This window comes from Pseudorca crassidens, chromosome 7 (assembly GCF_039906515.1).
Source record: "Pseudorca crassidens isolate mPseCra1 chromosome 7, mPseCra1.hap1, whole genome shotgun sequence".
Lineage (NCBI taxonomy): Eukaryota > Metazoa > Chordata > Mammalia > Artiodactyla > Delphinidae > Pseudorca > Pseudorca crassidens.
The window spans coordinates 93930312-93944142 of NC_090302.1; the positions used below are offsets into that span (position 1 = coordinate 93930312).

At 39.0% G+C, this 13831-nt stretch overlaps 1 protein-coding gene across 14 annotated transcripts in view; it reads left to right on the forward strand.

Moving 5' to 3' along the window:
- SECISBP2 (SECIS binding protein 2) overlaps nt 1-13831 on the forward strand; it is a 39844-nt gene that overhangs the window by 10563 nt on the left and 15450 nt on the right. For 3 of the 14 annotated variants that reach the window (XM_067745006.1, XM_067745007.1, XM_067745013.1), the window contains 5 exons: nt 1547-1628; nt 3211-3416; nt 4935-5057; nt 6579-6668; nt 7983-8115. In XM_067745006.1, the coding sequence (XP_067601107.1) occupies nt 1547-1628; nt 3211-3416; nt 4935-5057; nt 6579-6668; nt 7983-8115 (634 nt within the window). The remainder of the gene's footprint in view (nt 1-1546; nt 1629-3210; nt 3417-4934; nt 5058-6578; nt 6669-7982; nt 8116-13831) is intronic. The other 11 variants (XM_067745009.1, XM_067745017.1, XM_067745010.1 and 8 more) reach the window with 6 other exon arrangements.

Sequence of the window (13831 nt, forward strand, 5' to 3'; positions counted from 1 at the left end):
TTAACATAATTGCCTTTACATACTGTGTCTATCTGGAGCCCCATAGAGAACACAGCAGCCTATAGGATGGGGCCGGAAGAGAATTTGTTTCTCAGTGTGCAGTCACTTCCACAGAGCTATGCTGATGCCACATCACCTCCTCCAGGACTAGCCCAGTGTTTTGGAAGCTGAGAAAGGTGCTAATAGAAGGGAGAATGGCATCTTTCTCTTTGCCAGACTCCCAACCTCCCCATGCCTTTGGAGTTTCCAGAAATGTTTCATTAAAAATAAAAATTCACTTCCCCAGTCACCCTTGTTTTGCATCCATTTAGTAGTAGTGAAATGAAATTATCGAGATTCTGTTCAGAGGTTGGGCCTCAGTCCTGCAGTGGATTGAAGCAGACAGCTTCGCACTCCTGGGATGGGGTGGGTGCTCTAGGCGGCACCTCCTGCAAGATTGGTATGGTGTGCATCTGTCAGGCAGTAATTTGGAATTTGCAGGTTAGCAAGTGACACCTGCCTGCCCAGAGAGCCCTGCCTGATGTCTGTAGGGAAGTGGTGGGTCCTCTGGGGAGGCCCTGGGGCAGGAAGGCCCAGGGTGAAGTAGGTATTTCCAGGCCCTTAGTGAGCTCTACCACGGGGCCAGGAATCAGTGGATGCCACATGGAGGATTTTGCTTTATTTCTATTTGTATTGAAAATGGGGGCTTTCTGTCCTAGTTAAGGAACATGTTCTTTCCATTGTTCTGAAACAGCTCTTGGAGGTTAACAGGCTTCTACTATCCAAGCAGAGAAGTGGCACAAGGCATATTCAGCAATCAGCTATTTTGGCTACTGAACAATTCTTTTTTTTTTTTAACTAGGCTTAGATGTAATGGAATGGTAAAATGGATAAGTTTATGAAACATATGAACTCCAGAATTTATTTTAAATCCATTCAGTGTGAATTTATCATTTTCCTTTCACCTTGGCTGCTGGTCATTTTGAGGTCTCTCTTAATGTACTCACTTGTCCCCAAGTGTCGTTTGGTGCCTCTTCCATGCGTGTGGCAGCTTTCTGTCTGTGAAAGGGAGTACGTATTAGAAGGCCTGTATTTGTTTTTGTGGGTATGTTCAGGGATTTTTTGAGCCTTGGTGTGGGGGTGTGGTGAACGACAGCTTTTGCATTCACAGTGGGCACTTCGGCTCTAAGAATCGTGTAGGTACATCTGTGCTGATTTGGAAATTGTTGGTTGTATGTTGGTTTTTTTCCCCTAAGTTACATGATACTGCGTGTGGTGTGATCCCATTATGGAGATCCATTTAAAATAATATACAAATGTTTATGTCCTAAGCAAAGAAATAGAAGGATGCTAGCTAAGCTGTAGACGGTGGATGGTTTTTCCTCTAGGGAATGAGATTTGGCAGAAGAAAGTAATTTAATTTTTCACATAATGTACTTACGTGTTTGGAATTTTTAATTAGCGTATGTTTTGCAGGTTTTAAGAATCGCGAAGGAAACTATATATTTCAAAAATAATGATTACTTTTATTCTGAAATAGTAAGAAAAGAACTGGTTTGTTTTTTAGGGTGAAACAGTGGTGAAGAATAATAATCGGACCGGATCTGTAACTGATAATGCTGCTACCAGTCCCTCTTCATGTACAAGAGGTAAGAGTGGGCTACCAAATATTATTTTAAAATATAAAAATTGTCTATTGTTGTCTGTTTTCTTAGTTCATTTTCAGTCTAGTGCAACTGAAATGTTTTTGTTTTAAAGCCTTCTTTAAGGCAGCTGATGGGTTGATAAACTGGCATCATTGTTAGAAGACTGAAGTAAGCAAACGAGATCCCACATCCATGCACAAGGAGTGTAAACTACGTACAAGTAAAGCATTCTAAATGAAATGTTTGTTCGGTTAAGTGAGACATTTTATGAACTCAGAAATGATTACTTTCTTAAGCATTACCTATATCAGTGGTTCTCATAGTTTTTGGTCTCAGGACCTCCTTAATACCCTTTAAAAGAACCCCAAAGAATTTCTGTTTATTTGGATAACTGTCAATATTTGTAATATCTGAAATTAAAACTGAGAAATACAAAATACTTACTAATTCACTTTAAAAGTAACAATAAACCCATTACAGGTTAACATAGCACATTTTAATTAAAAAAAATAACTATTTTCCATAGTTAAAAAACTAGTCAGGAGAGGAGAGCAGCCTTTACATTTTAGCAGCTCTTTAATGTCTGGCTCAGGAGATCTGCTTCGGCATTCACCTGTTTCACTGTTCTCTGTCGTACAGCCTCTGGAAAACCCCACTGTACTACGCTCATGGGAGAGTGAGAGTGGGGAAGGCAGATGGCACATTCCTGTTACCAGGAAAACAATTTTGACTGTGGACCCCTGAAAGGGTCCTAGGAGTCTCAGAACTTTGAGAACTGCTGGTCTGTCCTGACCTGGCCCAGAAGTGAGATATTCAGAGAGAGTTCAGTAGATTCTGCTTTTGAAGTTTTTGTGAGTAGCTTGTCCTAACAGAAGACCTTTTCACAAAATTATTCTAGATTTATTCACAGGTGTGTTTTCAGTTGCGTTAGCATGTTTGGTACGTACGTGGTTCAATAAAAGACCTTCACTTTAGCAACTGCTGTGAAGATGCATAGCTGTGTGGTGACAAGAACAGCCTGTCTCCCCACTGTGGGGTAGCCACAGGCTGCTGACATGACCTGCCCGTGTCCTGAAGGATGTCCTTTTGTTTTGTCTGTATATAGAGTTTCATGGGCACCTACGGAGTAGTGTTGCCATACTTATGCCTATGTTCTAGAAAGAAATAAATTACCAGTTATTGCGATAGCTGAAGTTTAGTGATCTTTGATTTCTGATGTTAAAGGTACACATCAAGGTTAGTAGGGCCACAGTTTGCTCTTTAGCTCATTATATCTGTGTGTTTGCCACGTGGATGTATTTGTGGATTATTGTTTTTTAATGGAAACTTTTTTGTTTACCACCTGCACCTCTAAGTTAAAAGAACAGTTCCTAGGAAAGTCAGTTCCCCTTACAAGTTAATTCAGCATGCATGTTCCAAGAAGAAAAACAAATTTAGTGGATACTGTAGTTTCCAAGAGAATGTTCTTGACAACACCTTAATTTAACTATGCTCTTGAGTACTTCATGTAATGCATGCTTGGAATTTCTAAGGAATTTCTTTTTACTGTTGGGATTGTTCAACAATTTTGGTTATCTTTGAGCAGAATTATCTTGGACACCAATGGGTTATGTTGTTCGGCAGACATTATCTACAGAACTGTCACCAGCCCCTAAAAATGTTACTTCCATGATAAACCTAAAGATGGTTGCTTCATCAGCAGATCCTAAAAATGGTAGTATGTCATCTTCTGAAGTTTTATCTTCGGAGCCTTCGTACAAAGAGAAACATGTTGTCCATCCTACTAAAAAGGTACGTGTCACAGTTTGATTATGTTGCTCTTCTGTACCACTGGATTGTCTTTTTTTCTCAAATCCTAACTGAAAGTGTTTCATTTGGTACTGTAGGCACTAATCTGAGTTGGTTGTATTCAGTACTTGAATTGAATACAGTCTAGGGACACAAGTGGTAGCTTTTATACACAAGTAAGGACGTGCATGTTAGACCTATGGTCTTAAAATATCTGTGGACCATTTTTAATTCTTTACAAGAGAGATTCTGGCAGTAGCTTATGCTCTGGTATATAAAATACTGCAGTCTTTTGTCTGTTGATTTTACATTGCTTTTACCTACCAGGTACTGGTAGCAAGATAATTGTGTGCCACATTTTGCGATCATCATGTATGTTAATTGATTCTTGGTTAATTGCAGCTACTTACTATAAAATAGCATTTCAGAATCCATTTTTTCCTTTCAATTCAAATAATTTTAAGTTGTTATTTTTCAATCCCTAGATTTCTTTCTTGAAGAGCCTTTTTTACTGGGCTAGATTTTGGGTTTGATTTTCATTGTGTACTGATAACATTATTTTAAGTTGAAATATGGTCATATTTGTTTAGTGCTGGTTTCCTATCTTTTTGAGTGTTAGAATACTTTTTGATATCGAAAGTGTCTTAGACCATCCCACACAAACAGGAGCTGCGTGTTTATGCTTGGTTGATTGAGAAATCTCTGCTGGTAACAATTAATGGTGAAGTCAGACCTGTGTGCCTGTTCCCTACAGCTTTATGCACATACTTGTGAAACACAGGATGCGGCTGTGAGGCCCCTCCAAGTACACATGGAGACTGGCCAGCTCCAAGGCCCCGCTGGTGTCGGGGCGCAGGCTGCACAGTAGACCACCAAGTCACCATCTAAATGAGCTTTTAACACTCTTAAGAGTTAACAGATTTTATTTTATTTTCCCAGCATCTTTTTAAAAATTATTTTTTAATTAGAGGTGTAAGAAAAGTTTATTTTTGAGAAGTCCCAAAATAAAGATGAGAAAATGAGGATCTCCTGTAATCCTATGACCCAGATGGCTTTGCATTGTGGTCATAATGTTTTTTTTTCCCCTTCTAAAACTTTCTGTATTGTGAATTTTTATTACTGAAATAGCACCTGTAATACTACAAGGATCTAATTATGGAAAAGGTCCTTTTCCCATAGCCCTTTGGTCCCCACCCCTCTAGGAGCCTCCATTAACAACTTGCTGTCTGTTTTACCTCAGGGCTCCTGAAAACATAAATAAAGATGTTTATTTTGTTTTAAGTTTTTTTTTTTTTTTAAAACAGAAATACGGGGACTTCTCTGGAGGTCCAATGATTAAGACTTTGCCTTCCAGTGTAGGGGGTGCAGATTTGATCCCTGGTTGGGTAGTTAAGATTCCACATGTCTTGTGGCCAAAAAAACCCATAAAACAGAAGCAATATTGTAACAAATTCAATAAAGACTTTAAAAATGGTCCTAAAAACCCATGATTTTTGCTTTTTGTTGTTGTTGTTGTTCTAGTCCAGAGCATCACAAGGTGACGATCCTGAGCAAAACGAAGCCTCAAGGAAGAATAAGAAAAAGAAAGAAAAGTCTAAATCAAAATATGAAGTCCTGACAGTTCAAGAGCCACCAAGGATTGAAGTATATTTACATTTATTACTCACCTTGTTTGATATAATAAATGGGTCTTCCTTAATAGAAATGGGTTCATACTGGTTGCTGAAGTAAAAATTCTCCAACATTTTCTTTAATAATTGTAGTGCTGGGCTTCCCTGGTGGTGCAGTGGTTGAGAGTCCGCCTGCCAATGCAGGGGACGCGGGTTCGTGCCCCGGTCCGGGAAGATCCCACGTGCCGCGGAGCGGCTGGGCCCATGAGCCATGGCCGCTGAGCCTGTGCGTCCGGAGCCTGTGCTCCGCAATAGGAGAGGCCACAGCGGTGAGAGGCCCGTGTACTGGAAAAAAAAAAAAAAAAAAAAAAATTGTAGTGCTAAAGAAAATAGTTGTCACCCATTTTCCTCAGTTCTTCATTTTGGTGTCCCCAGTGCAGTGCCCATCTCATAGCAGGTTCTCAGTAAACGAATGAATGGCCTAGAGAAAAAACTACTTGTATTGAAATTTAATGGTGTGTATGCCCTACTACTAATATATACCCCTCAGTATCTTCTGGTCTGTTTTTTTCTTTGCTTTGGCATGCTGGCTTCTGCAGGGCCTCCTTTTCTATCTAGATGTTTTGGTATAATATGCTCCACTATTGAGAGAAACTTAGAATACTGTAGATCTGTCGTGGACCCTGGTCAAGAAGAGAATATCATGAACTTCCGAAAGTGCTCTTTAAATTGTTGTCTGGTGATACTCCAAGAATGTCTCTGTTCTCCAAGGAGCCATCCTGGATCCTGATTATGTTTCTCATGGGTCTGCAGTACCAGACTCAGCAGCCTGGCTCCTGGTGCTGGCAGAAGGGTCTCTCAGCAGTACTCCCAGGCAGCCAGCTTAGGGTCAAGCCCGAGGTGTTCCCACAAACTCGAGGGGCTCCCAGGGCTTTTTGAACATTCCCTTGAGAGTAATGGGGTTGCATGTTTGAAAACCTATGACTGCGGTAGAGCATTATTGTTTGGGCCAACAAATAACTCATTATTTCTGCCCACATTTTTCACATAATTTCTCCAGGGTCCCTAAAATGTTGACAGAAGCACATAAGACATTTTAAAATGATTTAAACATTGTTTAGAGACCTGTTCCTTTGTTTCTTTTTTCTAGCCTAGGATCAGCACATGTGACAAGATGCTTACATCCCCTGAGTCCAGATTGATGGTTTCCCTACAGAAAAGCATAGTTGAAGGATGGGTGCTTGAAAACTCTTGTGCCAGTATGCTTGGGGCAGTTCGTAGACTGCTTGGTGAACCCACATCCTTGAGGCCCCTGCTCTCTGCCTCTGGAGCAGGGAGATTCAAACTGCGGTCCTTAACTTTGTTCTAAGAGTGAAATAAAGCCGAAGCACTTAACATTAGTTTTTTGGTTTTGTTTTGACTGTTTTATAACACCTTTGAGCACTTTTATAAGGATATTTTTATGGAAAGAAAATAAGACCAAGGAACAGGTTGTAGTTGGGCTTATTTGATAATTGTGATTTGCGAAGAGCTAAAGGGTGTGTGGTTTACTTAGGATGCCGAGGAGTTTCCCAATCTGGCAGTTGCATCTGAAAGAAGAGACAGAGTAGAGTCACCGAAATTTCAGTCTAAACAGCAGCCACAGGTAATTTTTAGATTGAAACCACAATTGCTTTTGGCTTAACTTTTCTTGCTAAACTAAACTGAGAAAAACTGCTTTCCAGACTTCTTTGTGTATGGGGACAGGTGGTTTTGTTTTGATTCATTCCTTCATTGGGGAACCACATCCAGTGTGTTGAAACAAAGTTGCTCTTAAGCTAAAACTGCTTTATCACTTTTGAAATTAGGCTATTGGTAACTGCCATTGCTGTATCAGAAAGGAGGGGAACACAAACTGCCTAACTTGGATTTAAAGAAAAAACTTTGACTTAGTTTATTCAGGAAACAGAAGAATCTCTTTGTGAGGCAGTAATGTCTGACAGAAGGAAAAAAGAGAGCCACCAGCATTTCACTCAGGTAGTCAGGATCAGAGGAAGAAATGATTCTTCTCTTGCCTTAGCCCCACTGTGGATTCAGGAATGAACTTGTAGTTCATAATCTAGATGGAGAACTTGCATACTTTGGGCATGTTCGTTGTCATTTTGCCTTTCAAAGTGGGGTGATTGTTTTCACATTTGTGAAAAGTAAAATTCTAAACCCATGTATCTTTGCATTCCTATGTTGTAATTTGGTTATCTTCCATCCCTGCAGAGGTCTCTGTGGCTGCCTGTGCTGTGCTTAGCACTCACCCATTGCCATGAGCCCTCACCCAGCGTGAATTTGGCATCAGGGAAGAGAACAGTGGCGTGGGGCAGGAGTGGAGGTGTTAAAGCACAAGAGACAACACGTCCGTACACCCTTATACAGTCTCAAAACCCAAATCAGAATGATTTCAGAAATAACATTTGTTTAGAGTGTATCTGACTTTGCGCCTAAATATAATACTCACCTGCTGGGTGTGTTTTGGACTTGTATAAATTTTTGGTCATGCCTCCATGGTTTCATGGCACTTGGTTGGCTCACTTAGGCAATTGGAGAGCGAATGGTGTTAATGAGGCAGTAGTACCAACCAGCTAGCCCCACACATAAACTTTCGTAGCCCAGGACTTTATACAAGTCTTGGTTCCTTATCTGTAGATGTATGCTGTTATTCACAATGGAGATGCAGACGTGTAAGTGGTTTAATTAAACCAGTGTTATGAAAGAAGGAGGAGAAAATAAACAACCTTGGTGGTAATATTGGCAGATAATTTGGAATTGACTGGGGTTTTAATTACTTTAATTTTTTTTAATTTTAAGATTTTTATAGTCCCTATATCTGTTTTATCTTATTAATTATATGATTTTTTATCATAAAATGAAAAGCACAATTTGTAAAATTTAGTATTATAAATAAACTTCTGATTTTTGAACTTTTTAGAATAATTTTAAAAGTAGTGGAAAGAAGAGCCAAATTCCAGTACAGTTGGATTTGGGAGGAATGCTAACCGCATTGGAAAAGAAGCAGCACTCCCAGAATGCAAAGCAGTCCTCCAAACCAGTGGTGTTCTCAGGTAAAAGAGTCTTTTCATTTCAGACAAATAATTGAAGTCTTTTTCAGTAGACTATTTTGTGACTGTTTTTTCTTGTAATCAAAAGTTGTTTATATATGATCAAAATAATGTGGTGCTGGAATAAGGATAGTTATAGACCAGTAGAATAGAATTGAGAATCCAGAAATAAACACACATATCTATGGCCAGTGAATTTTTAACAGGGTTGTTGAGTTCATTAAAAGGACAAAGAACAATCATTTAAAAAATGGTCCTGGGGCAGCTGGATTTCCACATGCTTAACAATGAAGTTGGACCGCCAACCTCACACCATATACAAAAATTAACTCAAAATGGATCAACAACTTAAATATAAGAGCTAAAACTTGAAACTCTTAGAAGAAAACAGAGGTAAATCTTCATGACCTTGGATTAGGTGATGAATTTTTAGAAAGGACACCAAAAGCACAAGCAACAAAAGCAAAAATAGATAAATTGGATTTCATCAAAATTAAAAACTTTTGTGTACCAAATGACATTATTAAGAAAATGAGAAGACAACTTATAGAATGGGAGAAAATATTTGAAAATCGTATAAGGATTTAAGATCCAAATATATAAGAACTCTTACAATTCAGTAACACTCATTTAAAAAATGGGCAGAGCTCTTGAAAAGACATTTCTCCATGAGAAGGTATATGTACGGTCAATAACATGTGAAAAGATGCTCAACATTGGTAGTCATTAGAGAAATGCAACTTAAAACCACACTGAGGCAGTTCTTGAAACCTACTATGATAGCTCTAATCAGAAACATGGAAAATAACAAGTGTTTGTGGGGATTTGGAGAAATTGGAACTGTTGCTGATGGAAATGTTAAATGGTGCACTTACTTTGGAAAACAGTCCCATGGTTCTTCAGAATGCCAAATAGAGAGTTGTCATGTGACTTGGCAATTCCACTCCTCTGAATGTATCCAAAAGAATTAAAAACAGAGACTCAGACACTTGTACACCAGTGTTCATAGCAGCATTATTCGTAGTAGCCCAAAGATGGAAACACCCCAAATGTATATCAACAGATGAATGGGTAAGCAAAAGGTGGTATATACATACAATGGAATATTCAGCCTTAAAAAGGAAGGAAATTCTGTCATAGAAAGTAGATTAGCGGTTACCAGGGGTTGAGGGGAGTGGGGAATGAGGAGTTATTGTTTAATGGGGATAGATTTTTATTTCGGGGCATGAAAAAGTTCTGGGTATGGGTAGTGGTGATGTTTCCAGCAACGTTGTGAACGCAATTGATGCCACTGAATTGTGAAGTGAAGAATGGTTAAAATAGTAGTTTCTATGTTATATGTATTTTATCACAAAATTTTTAAAGTTATTTAAGTACGATGATTTTAAGAAATAGGTCTTATTAAAAGGTGGGTTTTGGGGACCTCTCTGGTGGTCCAGTGGTAAAGAATCCACCTTCCAATGCAGGGGATGCAGGTTCAATCCCTGGTCAGGGAACTAGGTTCCCACATGCCACAGGGCAGCTAAGCCCATATGCCAAAACTCCTGAGCTCAGGCATCTCAGCTAGAGAGCCCATGTGTCACAAACTACAGAGCCCACGCACCCTGGAGCCTGCGCGCCACAACTAGAGAAGAGAAAACCTGCGCACCACAACTATAGAGAACCCTGCACACTGCAGCAAAAGATCCCACGTGCCGCAACTAAGACCCGATGCAGCAAAAAATAGATAGATAAACATTAAAAACAACAACAACATGGGTTTATGGGTTTTCCACTTGATGTGATGACTTGGTGTACCTAAAAGTCTTACGTAAGTGCCCTGTACAGGTTATAAATCTTCACCAGATTGAAATGAATTACCTGCCTGTCCATGGGAACGCAGCGGGTGGCAGTGTTGGCTTGGTAGTGATGCAGTCATTCTCTCCTCTGAAACACCTCTTAGAGCCAAGATAGTTAAAATTGGCAATATGTTATACAGAGAAATAATGCACATTTGCCACCATAGTCTTTTAAATATGTTTCCCTCTGAGGCAGTTTATTTACTTTAAAAGTGAAAAATAGGTATCCAAGGAAATGGTAAAGAAGCTTACTTTTTTTGGTTTCTGAAGCATTTTAAAGCAATTTGTGGACATCATGTCATTTTACTTATAAATACCTCAATCTGCATCTCTAACTGATGGTGATTTTATTATGGCATTAATCCCAGAAAGGATAAACATGATTTGTCTCTTCAGGGGAGGGAGGTAGCATTTCTTTTCTTTTGAAAATTTTCAAACATCTGGAAAAGCCGAATAAAATCATGCAGTGACCACCCATGTACTCACCATCTAGATTCTAATTTTTTTCAATCTCGTAATTTTTCCAGAGGTCAGCAAACTATGACCTGCTGGCTGCTGGCTGTAAAGTTTTATTAGAACACAGCCAACACTTGTTCATTTAAGTATTATCTGTGGCTGCTTTTGAGTTATAATGGCAGTTGAGCATTGCAGTACGCATATGCTCATTAGCCTAAAATACTTGCTCTCTGGCCCTTTAAGGAAAAGTTTGCTGACCCCGATTTATCCATTCATCAATATGTTGTTTTTTATTTTTGCTGCATTTAAGGTCGGTTGCAGACACCACTGTATTTTACCCCCAAGTGTTACAGCATGCATATCATTTACTAGAATTCAGTATTTATTTATGGCTCTTCTTTTCCTTTGGAGGTAAAATATGCATTTAGTGACATGCACAGATCTTAAGTGCACCATTTGAAGCCTTTTGGCAAATGTGTAACTGTGTAACGTAGACTCGTGGCTATGTAGGACATCGTCAACACCCTTGAAATTTTCCTCAGCCCCTTCCCATTCCAGTCATTCCCTGCTGCTACCCACAGGCAACCATGGTTCTGATTTTTTTTCTGCCATAGACTAGTTTGTCCTTGTTCTAGAACTTCATGTAAGTGGAATCTTAGTATATGCTTCTTTGTGTAAGTTTTCTTTCACTCGACACAATATTTTTGTGACTTACTTACACTGTAGATGTATGTCAGTAGTTCTTTTTGTTTTTTATTGAGATGAAATTCATGTAGCATAAAATTAACCATTTTACACTGTACAATTTAGTGGCGTTTAGTACATCCACAGTGTTGTGTAACCATCACCTCTGTCTAGTTCCTAATATTTTTATCACCCCAAAAGGAAACCCCTACCCATTAAGCTCCCCATTTTCCTCCTTTCCCCAGCCCCTGGCAACTACCTATGGATCTGCCTATTCTGACATTTTATATAAATGGAATCATATAGTTTGCGACCTTTTCTGTCAGTCTGCTTTCACTTAGCTTAATGTCTTTGATGTTCATCCATATTCATGTATCTTATTTCACCAGTGTTTGTGATCGAATCATATTCTGTTGACCACAATTTCTTTATCTATTGATGGACATTTAGGCTGTTTCCACCTTTTGTCTGTTGTGGATAATACTGCTGTGATTATTCATGTACAAGTATTTGAGTGTCTGTTTTCAATTCTCTTGGGAGAGTGGAATTGCTGGGCCACGTGGTATTTAGTTTATAAATTGCCAGACTGTTTTCCAAACTGCCTGTGTACCATATTACACTCACCAGTAATGTATGAATGTTCTCCTGGTTCCACATCCTCATCAACATTTGATGTTGTTGGTCTTAATTTTAGCCATTCTGATGGGAGTGGAGGTGGGATTATTTTGAAGCTGAAAATTCTGAACACTCTCTGGCAGATGATTTTATATGGGCTGCTGAATGATATAGTCAGCAGTTTCCCAAATAGCCTTCTCATGGCTACAGCAGAAGTAAGTTTTAGTGAGTTTCATAGTGACCTTTATTAAAAGCCCAGAGTACAAATTTAAAATGTCTGAATGCAGTTAATTTAGCCCATGTACAGTGTGGCTGAGGCACCAGTCGACGGTGTGTCCCTGAACCCAGTGTTTCTTTTTCACACAGTATCCCCAGGATTGCCAACAATGGCACTGCCTGGGAGTGAGCTGAAAGTGCAGGTTCCAGGAACACCTCAGAAGTGGTACACTAGAACCACTTGGTATGGGAAGGGCAGTAGGTGTTTTTAACAAGCACACAGTGGGATTTTTTGTTTTGTTTTGTCTTTGTTTTTCACTTTTTTGTGGTGGAAAATTTGAAACATAATCAAAAGTAGAGAGAATATGATGAATACTGCCACCATGTGCCCATTACCCAGCTCCATCAGTTAACAACATTTTGCCAGTCTTGTTGCATCTGGAACTCTACTTTTTTTTTCTGAAGTACTTGTAGACATCAGGTCATTTAGCCTGTAAATACATCAGTATCTCTAATTGATGGTGATTTTGTTTTTAATTGAACCACTCTGCCATCCTCCCGTCTAATAATATTAATGATTATTTCTTGCTAGCATCTTGTATCCAGTCTGTATTTAAATTTCTTTGTCTCAATGATTTTGGTAATTTTATTCATTTCAGGATCCACAGTTTTATACATCACATGTGTGAGTAATTCTTACATATATCAAAACTTGGGACCACTGCCTTCTTAGATATTCCTCAAAGTTGCTTTTCTCAGCTCATCTTCTGTTTGGTAAAGGCCTGCAGTGTTGGCCTTTCCAGAGAAATCTGCAAAGTGCTTGGCCAACCGCTGATTCTGAAGAATGTAGCTTCTTGGGGAGCCTGCAGGGAAGTGTGTAAACTACTGACTGAGCATTCTAGATCTCCAGTCAAAGGTAAAAGCAGGAAAAGTGAGGGAACTACCTCTGAGGCTATATGAGGTGGCTATTTTGCAACTAGTTTCAAGTTGGACCTTTTAGATGCAGTTGTGTATGAAGTACATAAACAGTTTTGCAAGGAGTGGGGGCCTTCAATCAGATGATATTTTTAAGTATTTGAGGTTGTCAGATTGTAAGGTTGGGATTTTGGTAGTATTGAAAGGACATTTTGGTCAGAGATCCCAGGAATACCCAAATACTGACATGTCCATCACCTTCCTTTTTGACATCAGTAAGGGAACCATTCTTTGCAGAAAAAGTAAAAATTAGGTAAGAGGAATTCAGGGTTCCTCTTTATTTTAGATGAGCCAGTACCAAGTACCCCTATGTGGGGCTTTTGTGCCAGAACACAACTTAAGTCAAAGGCCTTTGGAGGCTTATGTCTATTCTGGAGCCCAAGTCAGGCCTTCCCAACTGGCTGGTCAGATTAAAGAGGAGGTGAATGCTTTTACCAGCAGCATAGGGAAGAGTAGCCCTGGCCACCTAGCAGACGGTGTGTTTAAGATATGTTTCTTGTAGACAGCATATAGTCGGAGCTTTCTTTTTTATACAGGCCAACAATCTCTGCCTGTTGAGTGGGGTGTTTTACTCATTCATGTTTAATGTAATTGTTACTTTGGTTGGATTTACTGCTGTTGCTATTTTTTTCTGATTCTTATTTATTCTTCTGTTCATCCTTAACTGCTTTATTTTATGTTAAATATAGAGTACCATTTTGATTCCTTTGTTGATTTTTTCCTTTACTTTAAAAATCCTATTTTCTTAAAAATAAAGTGGTTGCTTATAAATAAGTAAATTAAGCAATGAATTCTGTCATTGTTTATCTAGGAACATCTATATTTTACATTCATTTTTTGAAGGATAGTTTTGCCGGGTATAGAATTTTTGGTTGACTTTTTTTTCTCCCAATACTTTGAATGGCATTCCATTGCCCTCTTGCCTCCATTGTTGA